Here is a 16,875-nt window from a genome sequence, read left to right on the forward strand (position 1 = left end):
TGTTTTACTCACATTAGACTGTATTGCATCCTTCTGCTGATGCAGGGACATTAGTTTTTTTTCTTACCTTCTAACTTACCCAGTCTGCTATAAAAAGGAAGGAGCTGGGGCTTTGGACTATGTTTGGCTGCTGTGCCGGCATGCTGCTCGTATGCGTGGATTTGGAGGACGATTGCTGCATTTGACGGCTTCAGGGGGAGGTTCTGGAGAGAGCAGCCAGCAGTCGTGAGGAGCACACGGGTAGGCGAGGGGAGTCACGCAGGTGCCGTGCGGGGCCGCCGGGCTGTGCCTGCGGCCGCTGAGCACCCGTGCGGGCCGCCGCCGCTAGGTGGCGCTCCCCGTGGCCGCAGGTGGTAGCGCGGCGTTACGGCCGCCGGTCCGGGTCCCGTAGCTCCGTTGCTTTGTGTTTGCTCAAGTTTTGTAAGGGAGGAAAGCTATGAGCCGCTTCCAGAGTCTGGCTGGGGGTTGAACTTGAGCCTTTAGCTAGAAGACTAACAGATTCGATTCTGTTCAGCTCCACTGAACTTTAATGAACTCTGTAACCGTTGTGGGTCCAGATTCAATTTCTTGGTCGACCCTATTTCTTTTTCTTGATCTGTATTAACTCTTTGCTCTATCTAGCTCGTGCAAACCATTCCTCTATCTCACTGAATCCCTTATTAGTCATGGAAATAACTGAGGACTTGGCAGGGCTTGTTTTTCTGGAGTACTCTTTGGTTTGGAAGCCAGCAACACCGTTATTGTTAGGGTGCTTCATGTGAACAGCAGATGTTTGTAGGGGAGGGGGCCTAAGACCGCTATTGTTCTCCTTTTTTAGATTGTCCATCGAACACCTGTGTTTTGTTAAAAAAAAAAATTTGGGGGGAGGGGGAGGAAATATTAGGGGTTTGAAAAGGTAATGTATTATCTGTTTCTGAATAAACATTTGTTATACAGAGAGTGGATTCTAAGCCTTTTTAGATGCTGTGAAGCAGCTAAACTTAGGTGGTGTTCCAACATCGGGTCAAGCATGCTTTTAGAATATCAGTTTTGAAGTTTCTATAATGTGATGAAGGACAAGAAGAGTATATGGGTGAGAGAATTGATACTGATAAGCCTTTTAATCTGGATCATCAAAATTTGTAGCTGATCTTGCTGCTAAGTGGGAGCAATTTGTGTCCCCACCTAGTTCCAGTTCTGTTACCACAGAAAAGAAAAAGAATGTCCTTTGTTATTGACAGACTGGTAATTCAAAAAGTAATTTTATAAAAAAAAAAAAATAGCTGTGAAATCAGGGAACAAGTTCTTGGTGAAGTAGGGTACTTTAATTATCATAGATTTAATTATCCAGATAGAAAGCTGACGAAATGGGAAGACACATGTATTGTGGAGGCATATCCTGACTCTTCTGAAGGAATGGGGAGAGCCAAGCATATATTTTTTTTTAATTAATAGATTTATGTCCATTCCAAAGGCCAAATAGCAAGATGCACTTTTAACTTGCTGGTAAATTGTGCATTGTGTTTAGGTTTTCTGTGAGAAACTCTGATGACATTAACATACTTTCTTGGAAGAACTACTGCTCCGTTTTCTAGCTGTGTAATCTATGGCAGTATTTATTTTTTTTTACTTGAAGTCAGTGGTTGTCTAAACACCACTCCCATGACCTGTCTTACAGCAATGTCTTGGTGTGCATTGCTCTTTTTTTTTTCTCAGTTCACTAAAGGTATCTTGGTCTTCTAATACTTCATAGCGTGGCTGCTTTTGCTGGGCACTGAAAGGAGTAACCAGTTGGTTATTCCTAGTGCTTTCCCAGTAGTTCACTCTGCAGGTCTCCAGTTTCTCCTGGGTGGCCTGCAGTTGTCAAGTCAACCTTGTTTGTGTCCCACTGAGCTCACCTACCCCCTGCTGACCTCACATCTGTGCACATGACCTCATGCAACATGCTTCAGGGGGTTTTCTGGGCTGTTAGAGATTGTAAACTTGCATATAAAACACAGATTGCTTGCACTAACTCCACGTGGCTGGCCAGGGCAGGTAGGAGGTAATTTGTAATGGTATTTGTTTCTTTTTCCTTTGCTTTTTTTTTCTTTTCCCCAAAATGCGATGACTTCTGAAGTGATGCCATAATGTGCAAGTTTGTTTGGTATATTTTCATAGTTCTTGTATGTAGCATTTCTTCTGATGTTCATTAACTTGGTTATTTGGTTGAGTCAGCTTTCCGTATAATTTCTTACTCCCGCTGAGACTTTGTACATAGTCTTGCTTTCATATCTTTATTTTTGGAGTGGCTCTGCCTTCCATTCAGTCATAAATACAAGTTCCTCTGTAATGGTCATCTTTTTTTTTTTTTTTTTCGTTTCCTGCTTTACAAGAGTCTTTAAACCCGGTTGTTACTACTGTTGTCTTTGAATGTTCTTCCATATCTTTAAAAAATTATTTTTTATTTGCCTCTCTAGGATTAAGCACATTGCACGCATTTTCAGAACTGTCGGGCTAGATGACGGTGTGTAATTAGCGTTCTTACAGAGCCCCCGCGGCGCTGCTCCGTCACCCCAAGCCCGGGGCGGCGCCGTGTCCCTCAGCGCGGCCATTAGCGGCGCCGCGCCGCCGCGGCGAACTACAGCTCCCGGCGGCCCCCGCGCCCGGCCGCTTCCCGCCGAGCTAAGATGGCGGCCGCCGAGCAGCGTGGGGCCGGAGCGGCGCCGCCGGGCTACACGGGTGAGGGGGCCCGGGGCAGCGGAGCGGGAGCGGGGCCGGGGCGGCGGCGGGGTCTTTAACCGGTGCGTCGTTCGCAGCTCTGGCGGTGAAGTTCGGGGCGCGGCAGCGCTCGCCCCACTGCTTGTTGGTGAAGGAGCACCAGGTGCGCGAAGGGGCCGGCACCGCGCACCCGCCTCGCCGCACCCTCTTCGTCCTCAACGTCCCCCCGTACTGCAGCGCGGTGAGTGGGGCTGGGGGGGAGGGGGTCTCACCGATGGCGGGGGGGCATCGCCTCAGGAGCCGGTGGGCGGAGGGGCTGGGGGCGCGCCGGAGCCTCCCGCTGCGCTCTGCGGTCCGTGCGTGAGAGGGTGGGCGAGGGGGGCCGCTCCCGCAGTTCTGTACCGCTTGTTCTCCTACTCCCCGTGTCAAGGATGCTCTGTCTCGGCTCTTCGCCCGCTGCGGGCATGTGCAGTTTGTGGACATCTGTGACAAGCCAGAGCCGGGAGAGAAAAAAGAAAAACTGACGTCCAAATTCTTCAACCGAAAATCTGTAACGGTAAAGCTTGGGGAGTACTCCCCTCTGGGGAGGGGAATACTGATGCTACAGTAGTCAGAATGGGAGGGGATGAAAGCACTGAGTGGGTACTATTTGGAACGTGAAATATGGGAAAGCGTTTGGGTGCATTGTGTGATGCAATTATTTAAGTTTACATTACCTTTTTTTGCTATCCCACTAAACTTCCGGTTTGATTTTTGTTTTATTGTATCATTATTTGTACTGTAGCTCCTTGCTGTGTCCCCAGTTTCCCCAATGTATCTGACTGGCCTAGGTGTCTTTTTCTTTTAGGGATTTCAAGTAGCATATGTGGTGTTCAGGAAACCAGGTGGTGTCCAGGCAGCCAAAGCCCTGTCACAGGGAGGTCCCTTGCTGATATCAACAGAGAGTCACCCTGTGAAAACCGGCATTAGCAGTAAGTCAGCCCTAGCTATCTTCCTGCTAGCTGGTGCCAGGGAAGAACTATACTAATTCCCTGCTAAATCCTACCCTGCATGCCCCAGATTAATTCTCACCATTTTGTCCTGAACTGGGAGATGCCCGGTGTTTCATTGTCCTGCTTCTGTTATTCACAAAAAGCAATCCTGTTGTACTGGGTGTTGTAGTCTGGTCCAGTGACCTTATGGGAAAATGGGGTCATGTGGTACAATGGAAGGGCAACTTTTCCCAACATCTTTTCAGTATCACATGGATTCAGAGAAACTGGCTGTGTCTTGCCCTCAGAATGGAATCCGGACTCAATAACAGGCACCAAGTGTCTGTCAAGATGACAGCACTTAAGATGTGACCCCTTGACAGGAACGCAGCCCTGAATGTTGTGCTGCTTGGGTTTCGGGCTAGCCCACTCCTGCTTGGGAGAGTTGCAGGCTCTTCCCATGTCTTACCGGCTGGGTCCTGGGCCACGAGTTGGTTGAGGTGTGGCAGTGGGGAGGCTGAGCAGGAGCGGGAACAGAGCATGTGTGTCCTTCTCCAGAGCAGTTCTCTATAGAGCTGTCCGAAGCCATAATGCTAGGGGCTTGCTTCTAACAGAGGCTACTGCTGACTTCTGCCCTCTCTTGTCTCAGAGTGGATCGCCAGCTATGCGGCCTCAGTTGTGGATCAGGAGGAGCTGAAGGCTGAGGTGGATGCCTACATGCAAGACTACGACAAAAGGATAGCAGAGGTGAGGTCAGGCTGGGGAAGGAACCCAGTTAAGCAGTTTGTTTGGGGAGAGGAAAGGAATAGAGAAGGTCTCGGTAGAAAGGGCGGAGGGAAGCACGCTGGTGGGCAGGGTGGTTTTACTCCCAGTTGCCGATGGGCAGCCAGGTCCTAGTTGGGTCCATGAGCCTTCCATCCAGGACTTACCATAGGTATCCACAAATAAATTGGTTCCTGGCTGGCGTGCAGTGTTGTGACTGAGAGTTGGATGCCTGCACCCTTGGTCCCATGCCTTTCTTCAAATCTTGTGCAGAAGCAGGAGCTGTAGCTTTGCATGTGTTTGGCGGGACTGTGGGGCAGCCATGCGTTATGCTGGCTGGCAGCCCATCTGCACCGAGCTGCCTCACCCTCCTGTCTTTACAGGAAGAAGCCAAAGCGGCCAGGGAGGAAGGTGTTCCAGATGAGGAGGGCTGGGTGAAGGTAACACGGAAGGGCCGGAAGCCTGGCCTGCCCCGGACAGAGGCTGCCAACCTGCGGCTGCTGGAGAAGGAGAAACAGAAAAGGGCCCGCAAAGAGCTGCTCAACTTCTATGCCTGGCAGCATCGTGAGACCAAGAGAGAGCGTGAGTATCCAGGTCTCCTACCCCTGCCTGTGTCTCCTGTCTTTCACACTGTGGCCCAAAGAGTGTCCTTTTTCCTTCAGCAGAGGCTATGTCCACCTGCAGGTCAACAGTTGACTCTGTGGTTATGTGAATGGCCTCACTAGCTCTTTAAGGCCCATTGCCACCACCTGTCCTAGCAAGGGCTGCTGGAATGTTTTGTGGGAGAGCACGCAGGTCGTGGCTTCCCAGGAGATGTTTCTTCGGTGCACGAAGGCAGCAATGCAAAGGGGAACCTGGGCAGTTTCCCCCTCTAGAGGGAGCTGCAGCACTGCTGGAGATGGGCCGCCAGAGCCCTAGCTTGGCATTCAGCCCGGGCGCGAGAGGACCTGCTCTGGGAAGTGTGCTTCTGTGGGCGTCAGGACTGAGCCCCTCCTGGTGTGTGGAAGCACAGCTCCCCAGGAGGGATATCTGCTGCTCCTGTGTGACCTGTCCTCTTTCTCTTCCTGCCTGTTTCAGATATCGCCCAGTTGAGGAAGAAATTTGAGGAGGACAAGCAGAGAATTGCGCTGATGCGAGCCCAGCGCAAGTTTCGGCCGTACTAAGCTGTGCTGAGCTATTCCTCAGATGCCTGTGCTGGAGAGGGTGGGAGCAATACCTATGGGCTCCTACGTGCCGAAAGATTTCAAGGAACTGAGGCAGCTTCAGGTTGTCCCTGCCCTTGGATCTGAAATGGGAGATTCCAGAAACTGCTGCTGGAGGGGGAGTTTCCTTCACTTGCACCGGTATCCTGCTCTCCTGGTCGTTGTTCAGCCCTGTGGCATCACTTCCCAGAGTGCTCAGGTTGAGGGGCTGAGGCACTTCCTTTGACAGCCTGTATCTCCCTGCCACCCAAGGCCCTCCTAAAGCTTGGTGAGAGCTACTACAGCTTCTGCAGGGGCAGGGAGTGGCTGAAGAACTGTAAATAAACTGCTGCCATGTTCTCAGAACATTGGAATGCCTTTCTCTCCCCCTTGGTCTGCTGTAGGGGGGCAGCTTCTTGTGTGCTGGGGTGGCAGTAAAAGTCATGGCTTGTATGCTGGTGCTGCTTTGCACATTTTATCTGGAGATGAGTAAGAAGAGGAGGGAAGTAACCTTGGGAAAAGCCCAACTGGGAAGGTCCCAGACCTGTTGTCTCAAGGAATTATCAGTGGTTTGGTACAGATCCTCACCCCTTCCCTTGGTGTTTCCCTCACAGACAGCTCCCTCTTAGCTAGGTGTTGATGTGCCCAGTCTTCTGGCTCTGTGTGGGCCTCTACAGCAGTGTCTAGCCTGGGCTGTGGGAACTTCTGATGTTCAGCACCATTACTAGAGCAAGATGAGGTGGCAGCCTGGCTTTGGAGGGAGAAACCAGACTGCCCAAGGCCCTTTTTGCACTTAACCTGTCTGCAGGAGGCAGGTAAGGATGCCGATGGGCACATCGAGTCACAGGACAATGCTTTCATACTGCCCATGTAACATTTGTGCAGCTTCGGGCCTAATGATTGCTCACCCCAGCATGCTCTGTGATAAGAAAGGGGCTGTAACCCCCCCACCCCCAGGCTTTTACACAGTTATTTTACTGTGTGAAGCCTTGTTACAGGTGCGACCATGAATGTAAGGTGGAAATACTGGTAAATTCCACTGAGCTGGGTTAAAACAGGTTTACCCTCCCCTAGAAAAACCCCTGTAGTTTCCATTGCATGGAGAAGCTGCCAGGCCTGCTTGCTGCAGTTGGCTTTTTGCATCACTTTAACTAGGAGGCAGGTGGATCCTTAATATGGCCTGTCTAAAGCAGGCTGCATGTAAAAATTGCTGCCTTCTAAGACTGGTGTTCTAGCTCCTTGGGCGAGTGTCCCGAAAGAAAGGAGGTTCACTCCTGTAAAGTCAAGGAGACAGTTAACATTAGGAGATTAATCTTTATTTAGAAGGACAGAAATAATCTTGCCAACTTTTCCATTAATAGCAGTTCTCCCAGCTGCTTCAGCTAGAGGATTAGTGACTCATTCCCTAGAAGTTCATTAAAATGGCCTTCTGTGCCCAGGTGAGCTTCTATTTAAGCTGATTAAAAAAGCAGCAGCTCTCACAGTAGAACAGAGACACCAAGGCCTTCTGAGCTCAGGCATTTGTGGAAGTAAGCAGAGAAGCAGAACACTTTCTGTTTATTCAGAAGGTCTAATCCTGGAAGGAGACTGGGTGTACCATCCTTGGGGAGGAGGTAAGGTGAGCCACCTTTCTCATGCTACTCCCACAGATGATGTCTCTACCTGTATTTCTGCTCCATTTCAGGGTGCAAGCACGGGGAAGGCCACCCTGGGCCTCTATCCCTGTACTCACAGAGCTGGAAGTGAAGGGATTCCTTTGCCCTTTGACAACTGAAGAACTCTGCTCAGCCCTCCTCCAGGGAACCCCTGAGCAGACCTGCTTCCATCCTGCAGTGAGCTAAGCATAGGAGAGGGTATCGTGACACTTGATGTTGGATGCGAGTTAGGAATGGTGACAATTCCTCCAGGGTGTGCTTTTTGGCTCCCTGTTCTCCTGGATTGCCGCAGCGATGAGGGCTTCTCAGAGCCTGGCTCTGGTGTTTTGCACAGTCAGGAAGTTGCTGATGATTCCAGACACCACCTCAGGCTCATTCAGATGCACAAAATGACTCCCAGGCACCTCTACTAGCTGGATGTGCTGGAGGGAAAGGACACAAGATATGGACCGGGAGTTCCCTCGGGCAAGCTGTGCTTGCTGTGTGGCACCCAGGGGGTTGTGGGGCAAGTGAGGCAGGACAGTGCTGGGAGGACTAGGGAAGAGCTGGCTCCAGGAGGGCACTATTAATTTGGGACTTTGGCAGCAGCCAAGGTTGGCTTCCCCCTTGCCATGTAAGGGCTATGCCATTCAGGACAAGTCCACTAGTGTGGGCTGTCCATCAAGGTGAGCTGCTTCCTAGCTGCTGGTCCCAGGTTGGTGCACAGAGCAGAGATGCAAGGATGGAGCTTGCTCTCACCTCTTTGAGAGTAGACTCAAACTCCTCCTGTAGAATTTTCGCAAAGTGATTTCTGCTGTCTAGCTTGTGCGGTACCAAAAGTCCATCTTGTGCTCTGAAAAGCAAGGGCAAGGCTCAGTACAACACATAGCATGCCTCAGTTTGTCTTTGCTGCTGTCCTGGGCAGAAGCAGTGTCCCTAAGACAGTGAGGTGACAGACCCAACTGCTCTTTCCAGGCTGCTCGTAAGCAGCAAGGTTACAGGATCATACACGGTAGTCGGAGGAGCACCACACAGCTTGGCTAAGCAGCTATTTTCTATCCAACTATCTGTTTAATACTTTGGGTGACTGCCTAGTAGTATCAGAGTAGAGACTGGTTAAATATTGTGTCCCCCCAGGACTGACTCTTTAACTGGTCAGAGTACACCATTCCCTGCCCCCACCCTGCTTTCTGCTCTTTTTCCTTTCATATAGCCTCTACATCTCCCCTCAGTCCCTTTCTCCCCTCCATGCTGCTGTTTTAAACAGGGTGTGTCCTGCTCGGGGAGGGAGGTACCAGGGCAGTACCAAGGCAGCCAGCACAGACCTGCAGAGCTAAGATCATGCTGTCTCCTACCGTGCTGCAGGTGATGGGACAAGGTGACAAGCCAGGCTCAAAGGCATTCAGTCTGTATGGCCTAGAGGACTTGTCCTTACCATAAAGTTGCATTTCTGGATAAGTAGGGAAATCCTTAGCCTCTTATGATTTCAACAGACCAGGGAAGCCAAAACTGCACCCTGTTTCCTAGAGAGACTTTTTCACAGCACCACACAGGCCAAGGTAGCCAGAGCCCTGCACATCTTGCCCTCCAAGGAAAAATGCAGAGGACTGACAGAACCAGCTACCCACCCAGACAGCTTCACAGCTTGTGGGACTCTGTGCAAGCCCCAAGCTACTTCACTACAGCTCCTCCCTAGCCCAGGCACCACAGGGCAGAGCTTGCAAGAGCTGGGTCACGTCAGGGGCTCCAGAACCAGCTGGAGGAGGTGGCAGCTGCCGTGGTTCCACCTGTTTGCACAGGCAAGAGGTTTGTGGGTCTGGAGAAGGGGCCAGGCTGGGCTGCTGTGACCGGGCGGAAGAGCCAGGCCAGGAGGAAAGCAAGAAGGAGCAGTGTTGTGGAGGGTCATATTTTCACAGATGGCTCCTTGCTGTAGGGCCAAAGGATGGAAAGTCATGGGACAGGGGCATGAAGGCAGGAACACAGGGAAGACAGGACAGGCATTTCCTCAGTCAGCTTTGCATCAGGGAGGCCCAGCCTGAAAGCACAGCACCAGGCTGAGAGAAGAATGTTCCAGATACTCTCTGCCTGCTCCAGGAGCCTGCCTGGCCCAGGGCAGTAGTGGGGAACTAGGAAATGCTTTTCACATGTGAGGCTGTGCTGTTGTGCCAACTGGCCTGAAGGTCTGGGTGGCTGCTGCAGAGGAGCGTGTAGTGGAAGGTTCCTGTCTAACCTTTCACTCCCTCTGCCCAGGCTGCAGGGAGGCAGCAAGGGTTGGTTTGGCTTGTGCCTCACTCACAGAATGATGAGAGCATGGTCCTGGATCTTCTGCAGGAGCTCCACGCACTGCTCCACTGTGAAGGCCTCCTGACTCTGCTGCAGGCGCAAAGACAGGGAAAGTGGCAATGGTCAGGGACAGCAGCTGGGGGCAGAGGGTGTCCCTAGAGGGTGTCCCTGATCCCTCCTGTACTAGCAGCTCTGAAGGCAGAAGTGGCTGTGGCCCTGAAGCTGCCATGCTGGGACATGACAGGCAGCCAGGCTGCACAGAAGAGGAGCTGGCTTTGCAAAGGCTCCTTCTGTCCAGCTGCGTTTCAGGACTGCCAACAATGCTGCCTGCTGAGATGCAGCACATGCAGGAATGATCTCATAGCAGAGAAAAGCTTTAAAAATCCTTTTACTGAAGAGGAGATGGTACACTACTCTGGCTTTCATACCCTGGCAGTAGCACAGGTAGTGGAGGCCCTTATATCAAACATAAGGACTGTTAAACTCTCTCCCCTTATACGGGTGACCCGACAAAGAAGCTGACAGAAAGCATCCATCCATCTGCTGCCTGAAGAGTTATAATGGCAGGAAAATGTGGCCAGGAGGCCCTGGGGCAGAGGAACTGCTAAAAAAGAAATCAGTAATATTTTCCAGTGACTCTGTAAGCTGAGTCAGTTAATGATCAAGTGCAGGCTCTTTTAACAGCACCATTTAAAAGACATGTGGGAATTTGGGAAGCAGAAAGTAAACGGCTGGGTGGAGGAAGGGCCTGGGCTCAGTGAGCAAGCCTCCACTATCCCTGAGTTTTCCGTAAGCTCAGGGCTCCAAAGCAGCAGGGGGCATGTCAGAAGAGCAACACTCACGGTACGGACTCTCATGTCTCTGTTATATACCAATCCTGGAATGAAAAAAAAACAAGAGAAAGTCTTCATGTCTCACAGGAGCTGGAGTTGCTCCGTTTCCCCTCACCTCTGGGGTCTGCCCAAGACTTTAAGAGACAGGAGGAATAGGATTAACTCAGATTCTCCTCCTTTCTGATCTCTTTTCTTTAGCCCCCTTCTATAACTTGAGCACTAACCCCAGTTGCTGGGAATGGAGAGGGCTGCCTCCAGACTTAATTGATCCCATTCAGGCTGTGTAAACTTGTAGCCAGGGCACCCTGTACCCTACAAAAGACAATGGCTGTTGGCGCTGCTCCCTTCCCACACCCAGTGTTGGCCCAGCACTGCGATGAGCCCTGTCTCCATGCAGCCCCTTACCAGCGGGTGTCTCAGTTGCTCCTCGCTGCAGCAGGATTGCCCCACCCTCTGCTGTCAGATGTCTGTTTGCTTCTAAGAGCCTGGGGGAGACATGCCAAAGAGACTGTGCTGCTGGAAAAGGGAGGAAGCAAAGCGAAAATGGCACAAGGTGACAGCGAGCTCTCAGGCTGCTTCAGAAAAGAGCAGGAAGCAGCAGCGGCTTCTGGCAGCAGAAGCAAAAGGTCTTGCTGAGATTCCAGGAGGACTTGAAAGGGGAAGTGCAGGGACAGTTTCCCATTCACAGAGCTGCAGCTCTTTCTAAGGTGAGGACAGGCAGCAAGTGAAGAGGACAAATGGGAACCCACCTCTGCAATGCTGCTTCGGGGCTCCGTGCTTTGGGAGTTTGCTGCTTTGCCTCTAGACTCAGTAATCTGTCAATCACCATCCGTTTTGATTTCAGCCATGCATCAGTGTCCTGAAACAAAGAGGTAGGGAACTGGGGTAACCTTGCTGTTCTGAATCATTGTACTCCTTATCAGAGGGCAGAAGAGGGTATTTCACCCTTCAACATCCCTCAGAACTGGTACCAGTTATGGACATCATATTAAAAATATCCATTTCCGGGGGAAAGGGAACAGCAACACTTAAACAGCAAGGTAAGGATAGAAAGCTAAGCACTGCTATAAAGAGCTTAGTAACTTTTTACCCTCACAACCTTTTCTGCCTCTTCCTACCTCACTTCTGAGTTGAGGACAACTATTGAAAAGAACAAGAGAAATCTGGTATCTTTTTGTCTCTCCGACCCTGGGCTTCTGTCCCACTTCTGCCAACCAAAGCTCCAGCATCTGGTAGCGATGATGGCAGATTGGGAATACAGCTTTATGTCCTGCCAGGAACAGAAAAATCCACCTGTCTTGCACCCAGGTCACCTAACAAGCTGTTGGCAAAAAGACCTCAGCTGGCAGTTCCTTGGACAGAGGTTCCAGTTCCTTTTGTACAAGGACATGGCACAGACAAGTGAATTTCAGTGCTAAGAGACTGCAGGATGTGGAACACTACCAAATGTCTCAAGGGCCACCCTAAGCAGGGACCTCAGGCCATGCAACAAGGAGCAGATCTGTGGCTGCCAAAAAGGAGAGCCCCGAGACTTGTGTGAACTGCCAGGAACTGGTCACATCAGTGCCTTCTCTAAGCAAATGAGGGAAGGGAAAGAAAAGAAAAATGTATTTTTTACTTTACAAAGGGAAGGAAAGGACATGTGAAATCTAACCTCTGCAGCTAGCATAAATCCAAGACTTTCCAGCAGGATCAGCTTGTCCACCATCTCAGGATAAAGGGAACAGAACTGAAGAAAGATGAAACAATATGAGAGAAAGAGAAAAACTGAGCAATGAGTGATGTCTTTGTCCTGCTCCACTGGAGAGGGAGTCAGGGAAAGGCCTCTCCTCCCCTGAGATCCGAGTCCAATGCAGTCTGTCCCTTCATTCCTCTCCCATTTGTCTTTCCAGCTGTAGAAACCCCATGAAGAAAGGATGCTTGACTCACCATTCCTGCCACAGACCCACCTGCAAAGGAGAGAACGGTGTCCAGTTATGTCCAGGACATCCCCCAGTAAGAGAAAGTCCCCTTTCCCACAGCAGGAGCTGCCTTAGAAGCAGAAATGTACATTGTGCCAAGGGATAAAGCCCTAGCTGCAGACAGAGCTCTCCCAGTAGACAGGATGCAGGCAGAGAGCAGGGCTGAACATCCCATCCTGCACCATCCCCACCTCCCTCTCACACAGCAAAGGCCATGGAGAAGTTACTAGTTAAAATGCTATGGTGTACAGGTCCTGTAAGCTGTGGCCAGAGCAGCCCTGGGGAGCAAAACCCAGATCATGGCAAAACCCAATCACGTCCCAAGCCTAAGGGGATAGAGCCTGGAGTTCGGTTCCTCTCAGCAAGCTCCATGACCCACCAAGAAGGGCCTGCTGTCCACAGGCTTTGTGGCCTTGTGGGAACTGGGCAGGAGGGCCTGCTGCAAATTCTCCTGCCATTTATCACCCATCTCTGCCCATCACTGTTCCCTCCTGGGGGTGGAGGAAAAGCCAGCGAGAGCTACCACTGTTCATACTACAGGGTCTTGAAAGCAGAGGCATTACAAACAAGGGCACGGATTTTTGAATTGCTCAAGCAGGAACCTGGTACTTGACAGAATATAATAAATATTCCAGCCCAGCTCCTAGCAGCATGTCTTGTAAATTAATTATCTAATCCTATTTCCACAAATCTCACAGCTAACAAGGACAAGAGCCACTTACCCATACTGTGACCCATCAGGGTGAACCGTCTCCACTGCAAGGCTAAGTGGCAATAGACAAAAACAGACAGTGCTGCATTAGAAACCAGAGCAGCGGCATCTTGCTGCTTCTCTAACATGGGCCCTTTCCCCTGAGAGAGCTTTTGCACTGCTCAGTTCTCTTCCTAATCCAGAAATTATAGGCCAGTTTTAAAGAAAAAGAGCCTCTACCACCTCGTTTCCTTGGTAGTTAAGTCATCCAGCTATCAAGCTCTCTCTGTATGACAAACAAGCTACAGCAAATTCCCTTTCGTTGCCAGACATAAGACTGGCAAGAAGCAAAGGAGCCTAATTGGGCAGCATCTGCTGGAAAAGAGAAACCTTGACAAAGCATCCTGCTGCAGGGCATTCCACAAGAGCCGTGAGGACACAGAGACAGGTCCACTGCCTTGGGGAAATCATGATTACTCCAAGCGGAAGCTCTCTGGACCATTTAGCACATCAGGCTCTTCAGTGCATTTTTATGGCACTCCAAGAGGCTTATGGGAAAATACTGCTTCAACAGTGCTGCCCATCTGAAATACACCTCACTGAAAGATGTGGTTTACCCTCTAGTACATCAAAGAACTTCTAGTGGCTATTGGTATACTGAATGAGGGATGCAAAACTGCACATGCCACAACCTCCCGCAAGATCAGCACCGAGATGGGCAGTTATATCAGGAGTTATTAAGAACCCAAGACACCTTGGTTTACAGCTTTCTTTGTACAATACTAAAGCAAGCTGCCATCTGGGAGAATCAAGAGTCTCCAGCTTACACCTAACACTGGTTAGAGGTCACTGGCTGCTTACAAAAAGTCAGTCTGGCAAAACTATTTGCATCTACCACTTTGCCACTACTGCTTTTTAGTACAGAAACACTCGCTTCCCAGGGCTTTCTGTTTCTTCCTCTCACAAGATAGCGAGGAAGAGGGATACTGATTCAGTCTGTGGTCACAAAGCATCAGCTAACACCAGGCTGGGGAGAAGCAGAGGGAACTGACCCTTCTGGCAGTAAATGCTGCCTTCTTGTTTAAGGAGCAGGAGCAATATAGCACCCCCTGCACAAACATCCCCTCAAGGGCCCCTTCAACCACCCACCTGCTGCAACCCGGCGCACATCGGTCACATAATCCAGAAAATGGTAGGGGGAGCCTGCAGGTCGGTGGGATGACAAGCCGTGGCCAGAAAAGTCCATTGCCACATAATAGTAACCTGAAAGGGAGAGAGTATCAGATGTGTAGCCCTGCAACGCAAGAACCATCCTAATGAGCCAGACCTACCTCTGGGGAGCAGTGGAATGAGCTTGTCAAAAGTGTTGGCATTGTCCAGCCAGCCGTGCAAGCACAGCACAGGGTGTCCCTCTGAGGATCCCCAGGCCTTGGCTGCCACATGGCCCCACGGCACTGGGAACTTTAACTCTGAGAACATGCCCAAAATAAAGTGATGTCCCTGGAGAGCTGCACTCAAGTAGGTCCCAGGAATCTTGTTAATGGCCCAGAGCTCTGAAAAAGAGTAATACAGGTCTTTAGTAACTCACCAGCCTCCTGTGGTCTTAATTAGCAGCTTGATGATTTATAGGTCCCCATTCAACATCCCAAGCTGCCGTCCCTGGCTGCCTGTTTGGGGAATCTTCCTCCCAGCACGTACTAGTGATGCTCCTAGGAAGAAACATGCTTTCCCTATGCAGGAGGAGAAACCCTCCTCTCTGTGTCTCTGCAGCAGCTGCAACCTGACCAGAAGGTACAGGAGCTCTGGCAAGAGAGAACCACACAGAATTCCCCCAGCTAGCTGCAGTCAGCCAGGCACCTGTCCTGGACCAAAAAGACAATTTGGGGAATAAGGATGCTGCCTCCTGTACTAGACTGTTACCACCTTCTCTTTTACCTTGGTGTTTCTCCTCTTTTACACCACCAGCTGGCACCTTCAAGAGAGGAGCTGGCTACATGCCACACAGCAGGTCTCTGCTGTCACCCTCCTCTGCACCCCTGAGGGCCAGGGACCCTGCACGGGATATGGGTCCACCACCTCCCAGGCACCTGCTCAACCTCAGACCCGTCTCATCACTGCGAATCTGCCTGGCAATCGCTGCACTACCTCTGACTGTTACTCAACCTTGGGTTCCTGAGTGAACCCCCAGCACTACCCAGCCTCTGGGGATCTTCCAGGGGTGGTCTGAATACCTCCCCTTTACCCCCAAGCTCTTCTGACCCCTGTGGCCCCCCATTCCCAAGTCTCCCGTGCCATATACCCTTCCCAGTGACATGTTTCAGATCTCTGCTCCCTTAAATAGCCCCTGAGACCTAACAGCAATTAAATCACTCTGCAAGTCCCTCCTGAGCCCATACCTCTGTAAGGTGTGAGGTCAGAGGGGGTAGGCTGAGAGGGGAGGCTGCCATCAGGGCCTTGAGACCAATTACAGGCCCTAATGGTCCCAGTCAGCCACACCTGGGGCCTCCCTATCATCCCTCTCTTCCCCCTACATCTTTCCCTCCCACCCATGAGCCGATTTACGCTCAACCGGGACCGGGACCATCCCCAGCCCCGCTGCGGGAGCGCTGGTCTGCAGCAGCGACGGCAGCCCCGGCACCACGGCCCTGCCTGCCGCCACCGCGGGGCCGCGCCTGACCCTGATCCCTGATCAGGATCGGGCCCGATCCTGACAACCCTGGGCCGACTTCCCGGCGTGACCGCGGGCCTGCCCGCTCCCCACGGACCTGCCTGGCGGGCTGGGCTCCTGGCAGAGCCTGACTGCCCTCCCCGAGCCCGCCCCGCCTGGGCTCCGGCCCCGGGGTCCCTCCCGGCTCTCGGGTGGGGTCTCCCTACACCTGGGCCTTCGCCTCCGGGCACCCTGGGGCAGCTGGTCTCGGTCCCGGGGAAGGGCTGCCCGGGGACCGACCTCCGCACGGCCGCGGCACCCGGAGCGCCAGGGCTGCTGGCGGCCGCCCCGGCCCCGCTCCCCGCGCCGCCCGCACGCTGCGCCCGGCCCGCCGCAGCCCTACCGCTCCGTCCGGCCGGGGCGCAGAGCAAGGCCGCGGCGGGAGGACGGAGCCCGGCAGCAGGGCGGGCCATGCCGGCCGCGCCGCCCTGCTCCCCGCCTCCCCGGGGCGCCGCCTGCTGCGCCGCTGGCCCGGGGCCGCCGTGGCCCGCGGGAGGCGCTGGGGCGGGCCAGCCGCCATCTTTGTCCTCCCTCGTCGCCTCCCGGCTGCGGGCGGCCGGCTGGGAAGCGGGGTGGTGGGCGGGAGGGCGGGGAGGCGCGGCTTTCCCTGCCCGGGGAGCGTTTCCAGGTTCCCCACCATTCCCCACCCTTGGCCCTACGGCCCATCCCGGCAAACGCGACCCTCTACAGCACCGCACCTACTCGCTTTCCTCCTGGCCTGGCTCTTCCCCCGGTCACAGCAGCCCAGCCTGGCCCCTTCTCCAGACCCACAAACCTCTTGCCTGTGCAAACAGGTGGAACCACGGCAGCCGCCACCTCCTCCAGCTGGTTCTGGAGCCCCTGGCGTGACCCAGCTCCTGCCCTGTGGTGCCTGAGGCAGGTGGAAGCTGTGGGCAGGAGCTGGCACCTTCCTCAGAGCCTGCATTTGCATGGGGCTCGGTGAGAGTAACATGGAATTAATGATCTACCAGGGATCTGGAGCTGCGATCAATCTACTGGGCATGTTAGGGAGCTGTGAGGAGTTGCAGTCACGGAGGCACGGCCTCATCCTTGACTACCTGCAGAAAGCACGTTACTGACAATGGAAACTGCCTGTACTGCAGCAACACAGCATGAGGTATTTCAACTGTGACCCAGGAGCATCGTAGCGACATCAAAAAGGCTCAGTGCTTG

The 16,875-nt window shown here is 52.6% G+C and overlaps 2 protein-coding genes across 8 annotated transcripts; one reads left to right on the plus strand and one right to left on the minus strand.

The window, feature by feature from the left end:
- The first annotated feature begins 2,550 nt into the window (after positions 1-2,550).
- Positions 2,551-5,959, plus strand: RRP7A (ribosomal RNA processing 7 homolog A). The gene is made up of 7 exons (XM_056339165.1): positions 2,551-2,700; positions 2,778-2,920; positions 3,110-3,235; positions 3,527-3,650; positions 4,300-4,397; positions 4,796-4,994; positions 5,490-5,959. Exons 1-7 carry the CDS (start codon positions 2,649-2,651, stop codon positions 5,573-5,575), a joined length of 828 nt encoding a protein of 275 aa, XP_056195140.1. The 5' UTR covers positions 2,551-2,648; the 3' UTR covers positions 5,576-5,959.
- Positions 5,960-6,887: 928 nt separating this feature from the next.
- SERHL2 (serine hydrolase like 2) lies at positions 6,888-16,649 on the minus strand. 7 transcript variants are annotated; one of them, XM_056339164.1, is made up of 12 exons: positions 16,485-16,649; positions 14,327-14,548; positions 14,145-14,258; positions 13,027-13,068; positions 12,273-12,292; positions 11,998-12,072; positions 11,093-11,202; positions 10,749-10,828; positions 10,353-10,387; positions 9,524-9,600; positions 7,987-8,080; positions 6,888-7,670 (listed from the first exon to the last, which is right to left on the minus strand). In XM_056339164.1, exons 2-12 carry the CDS (start codon positions 14,472-14,474, stop codon positions 7,554-7,556), a joined length of 912 nt encoding a protein of 303 aa, XP_056195139.1. In that variant the 5' UTR covers positions 14,475-14,548; positions 16,485-16,649; the 3' UTR covers positions 6,888-7,553. The 7 variants fall into 7 exon arrangements, with proteins under 7 accessions (XP_056195139.1, XP_056195135.1, XP_056195137.1 ...); XM_056339160.1 differs by having other exon boundaries at positions 16,478-16,649; XM_056339162.1 differs by having other exon boundaries at positions 16,401-16,508.
- Between the last annotated feature and the right edge of the window lie 226 nt (positions 16,650-16,875).

The sequence above is a fragment of the Falco biarmicus genome, chromosome 5, assembly GCF_023638135.1.
Source record: "Falco biarmicus isolate bFalBia1 chromosome 5, bFalBia1.pri, whole genome shotgun sequence".
Taxonomy (NCBI): Eukaryota; Metazoa; Chordata; class Aves; order Falconiformes; family Falconidae; genus Falco; species Falco biarmicus.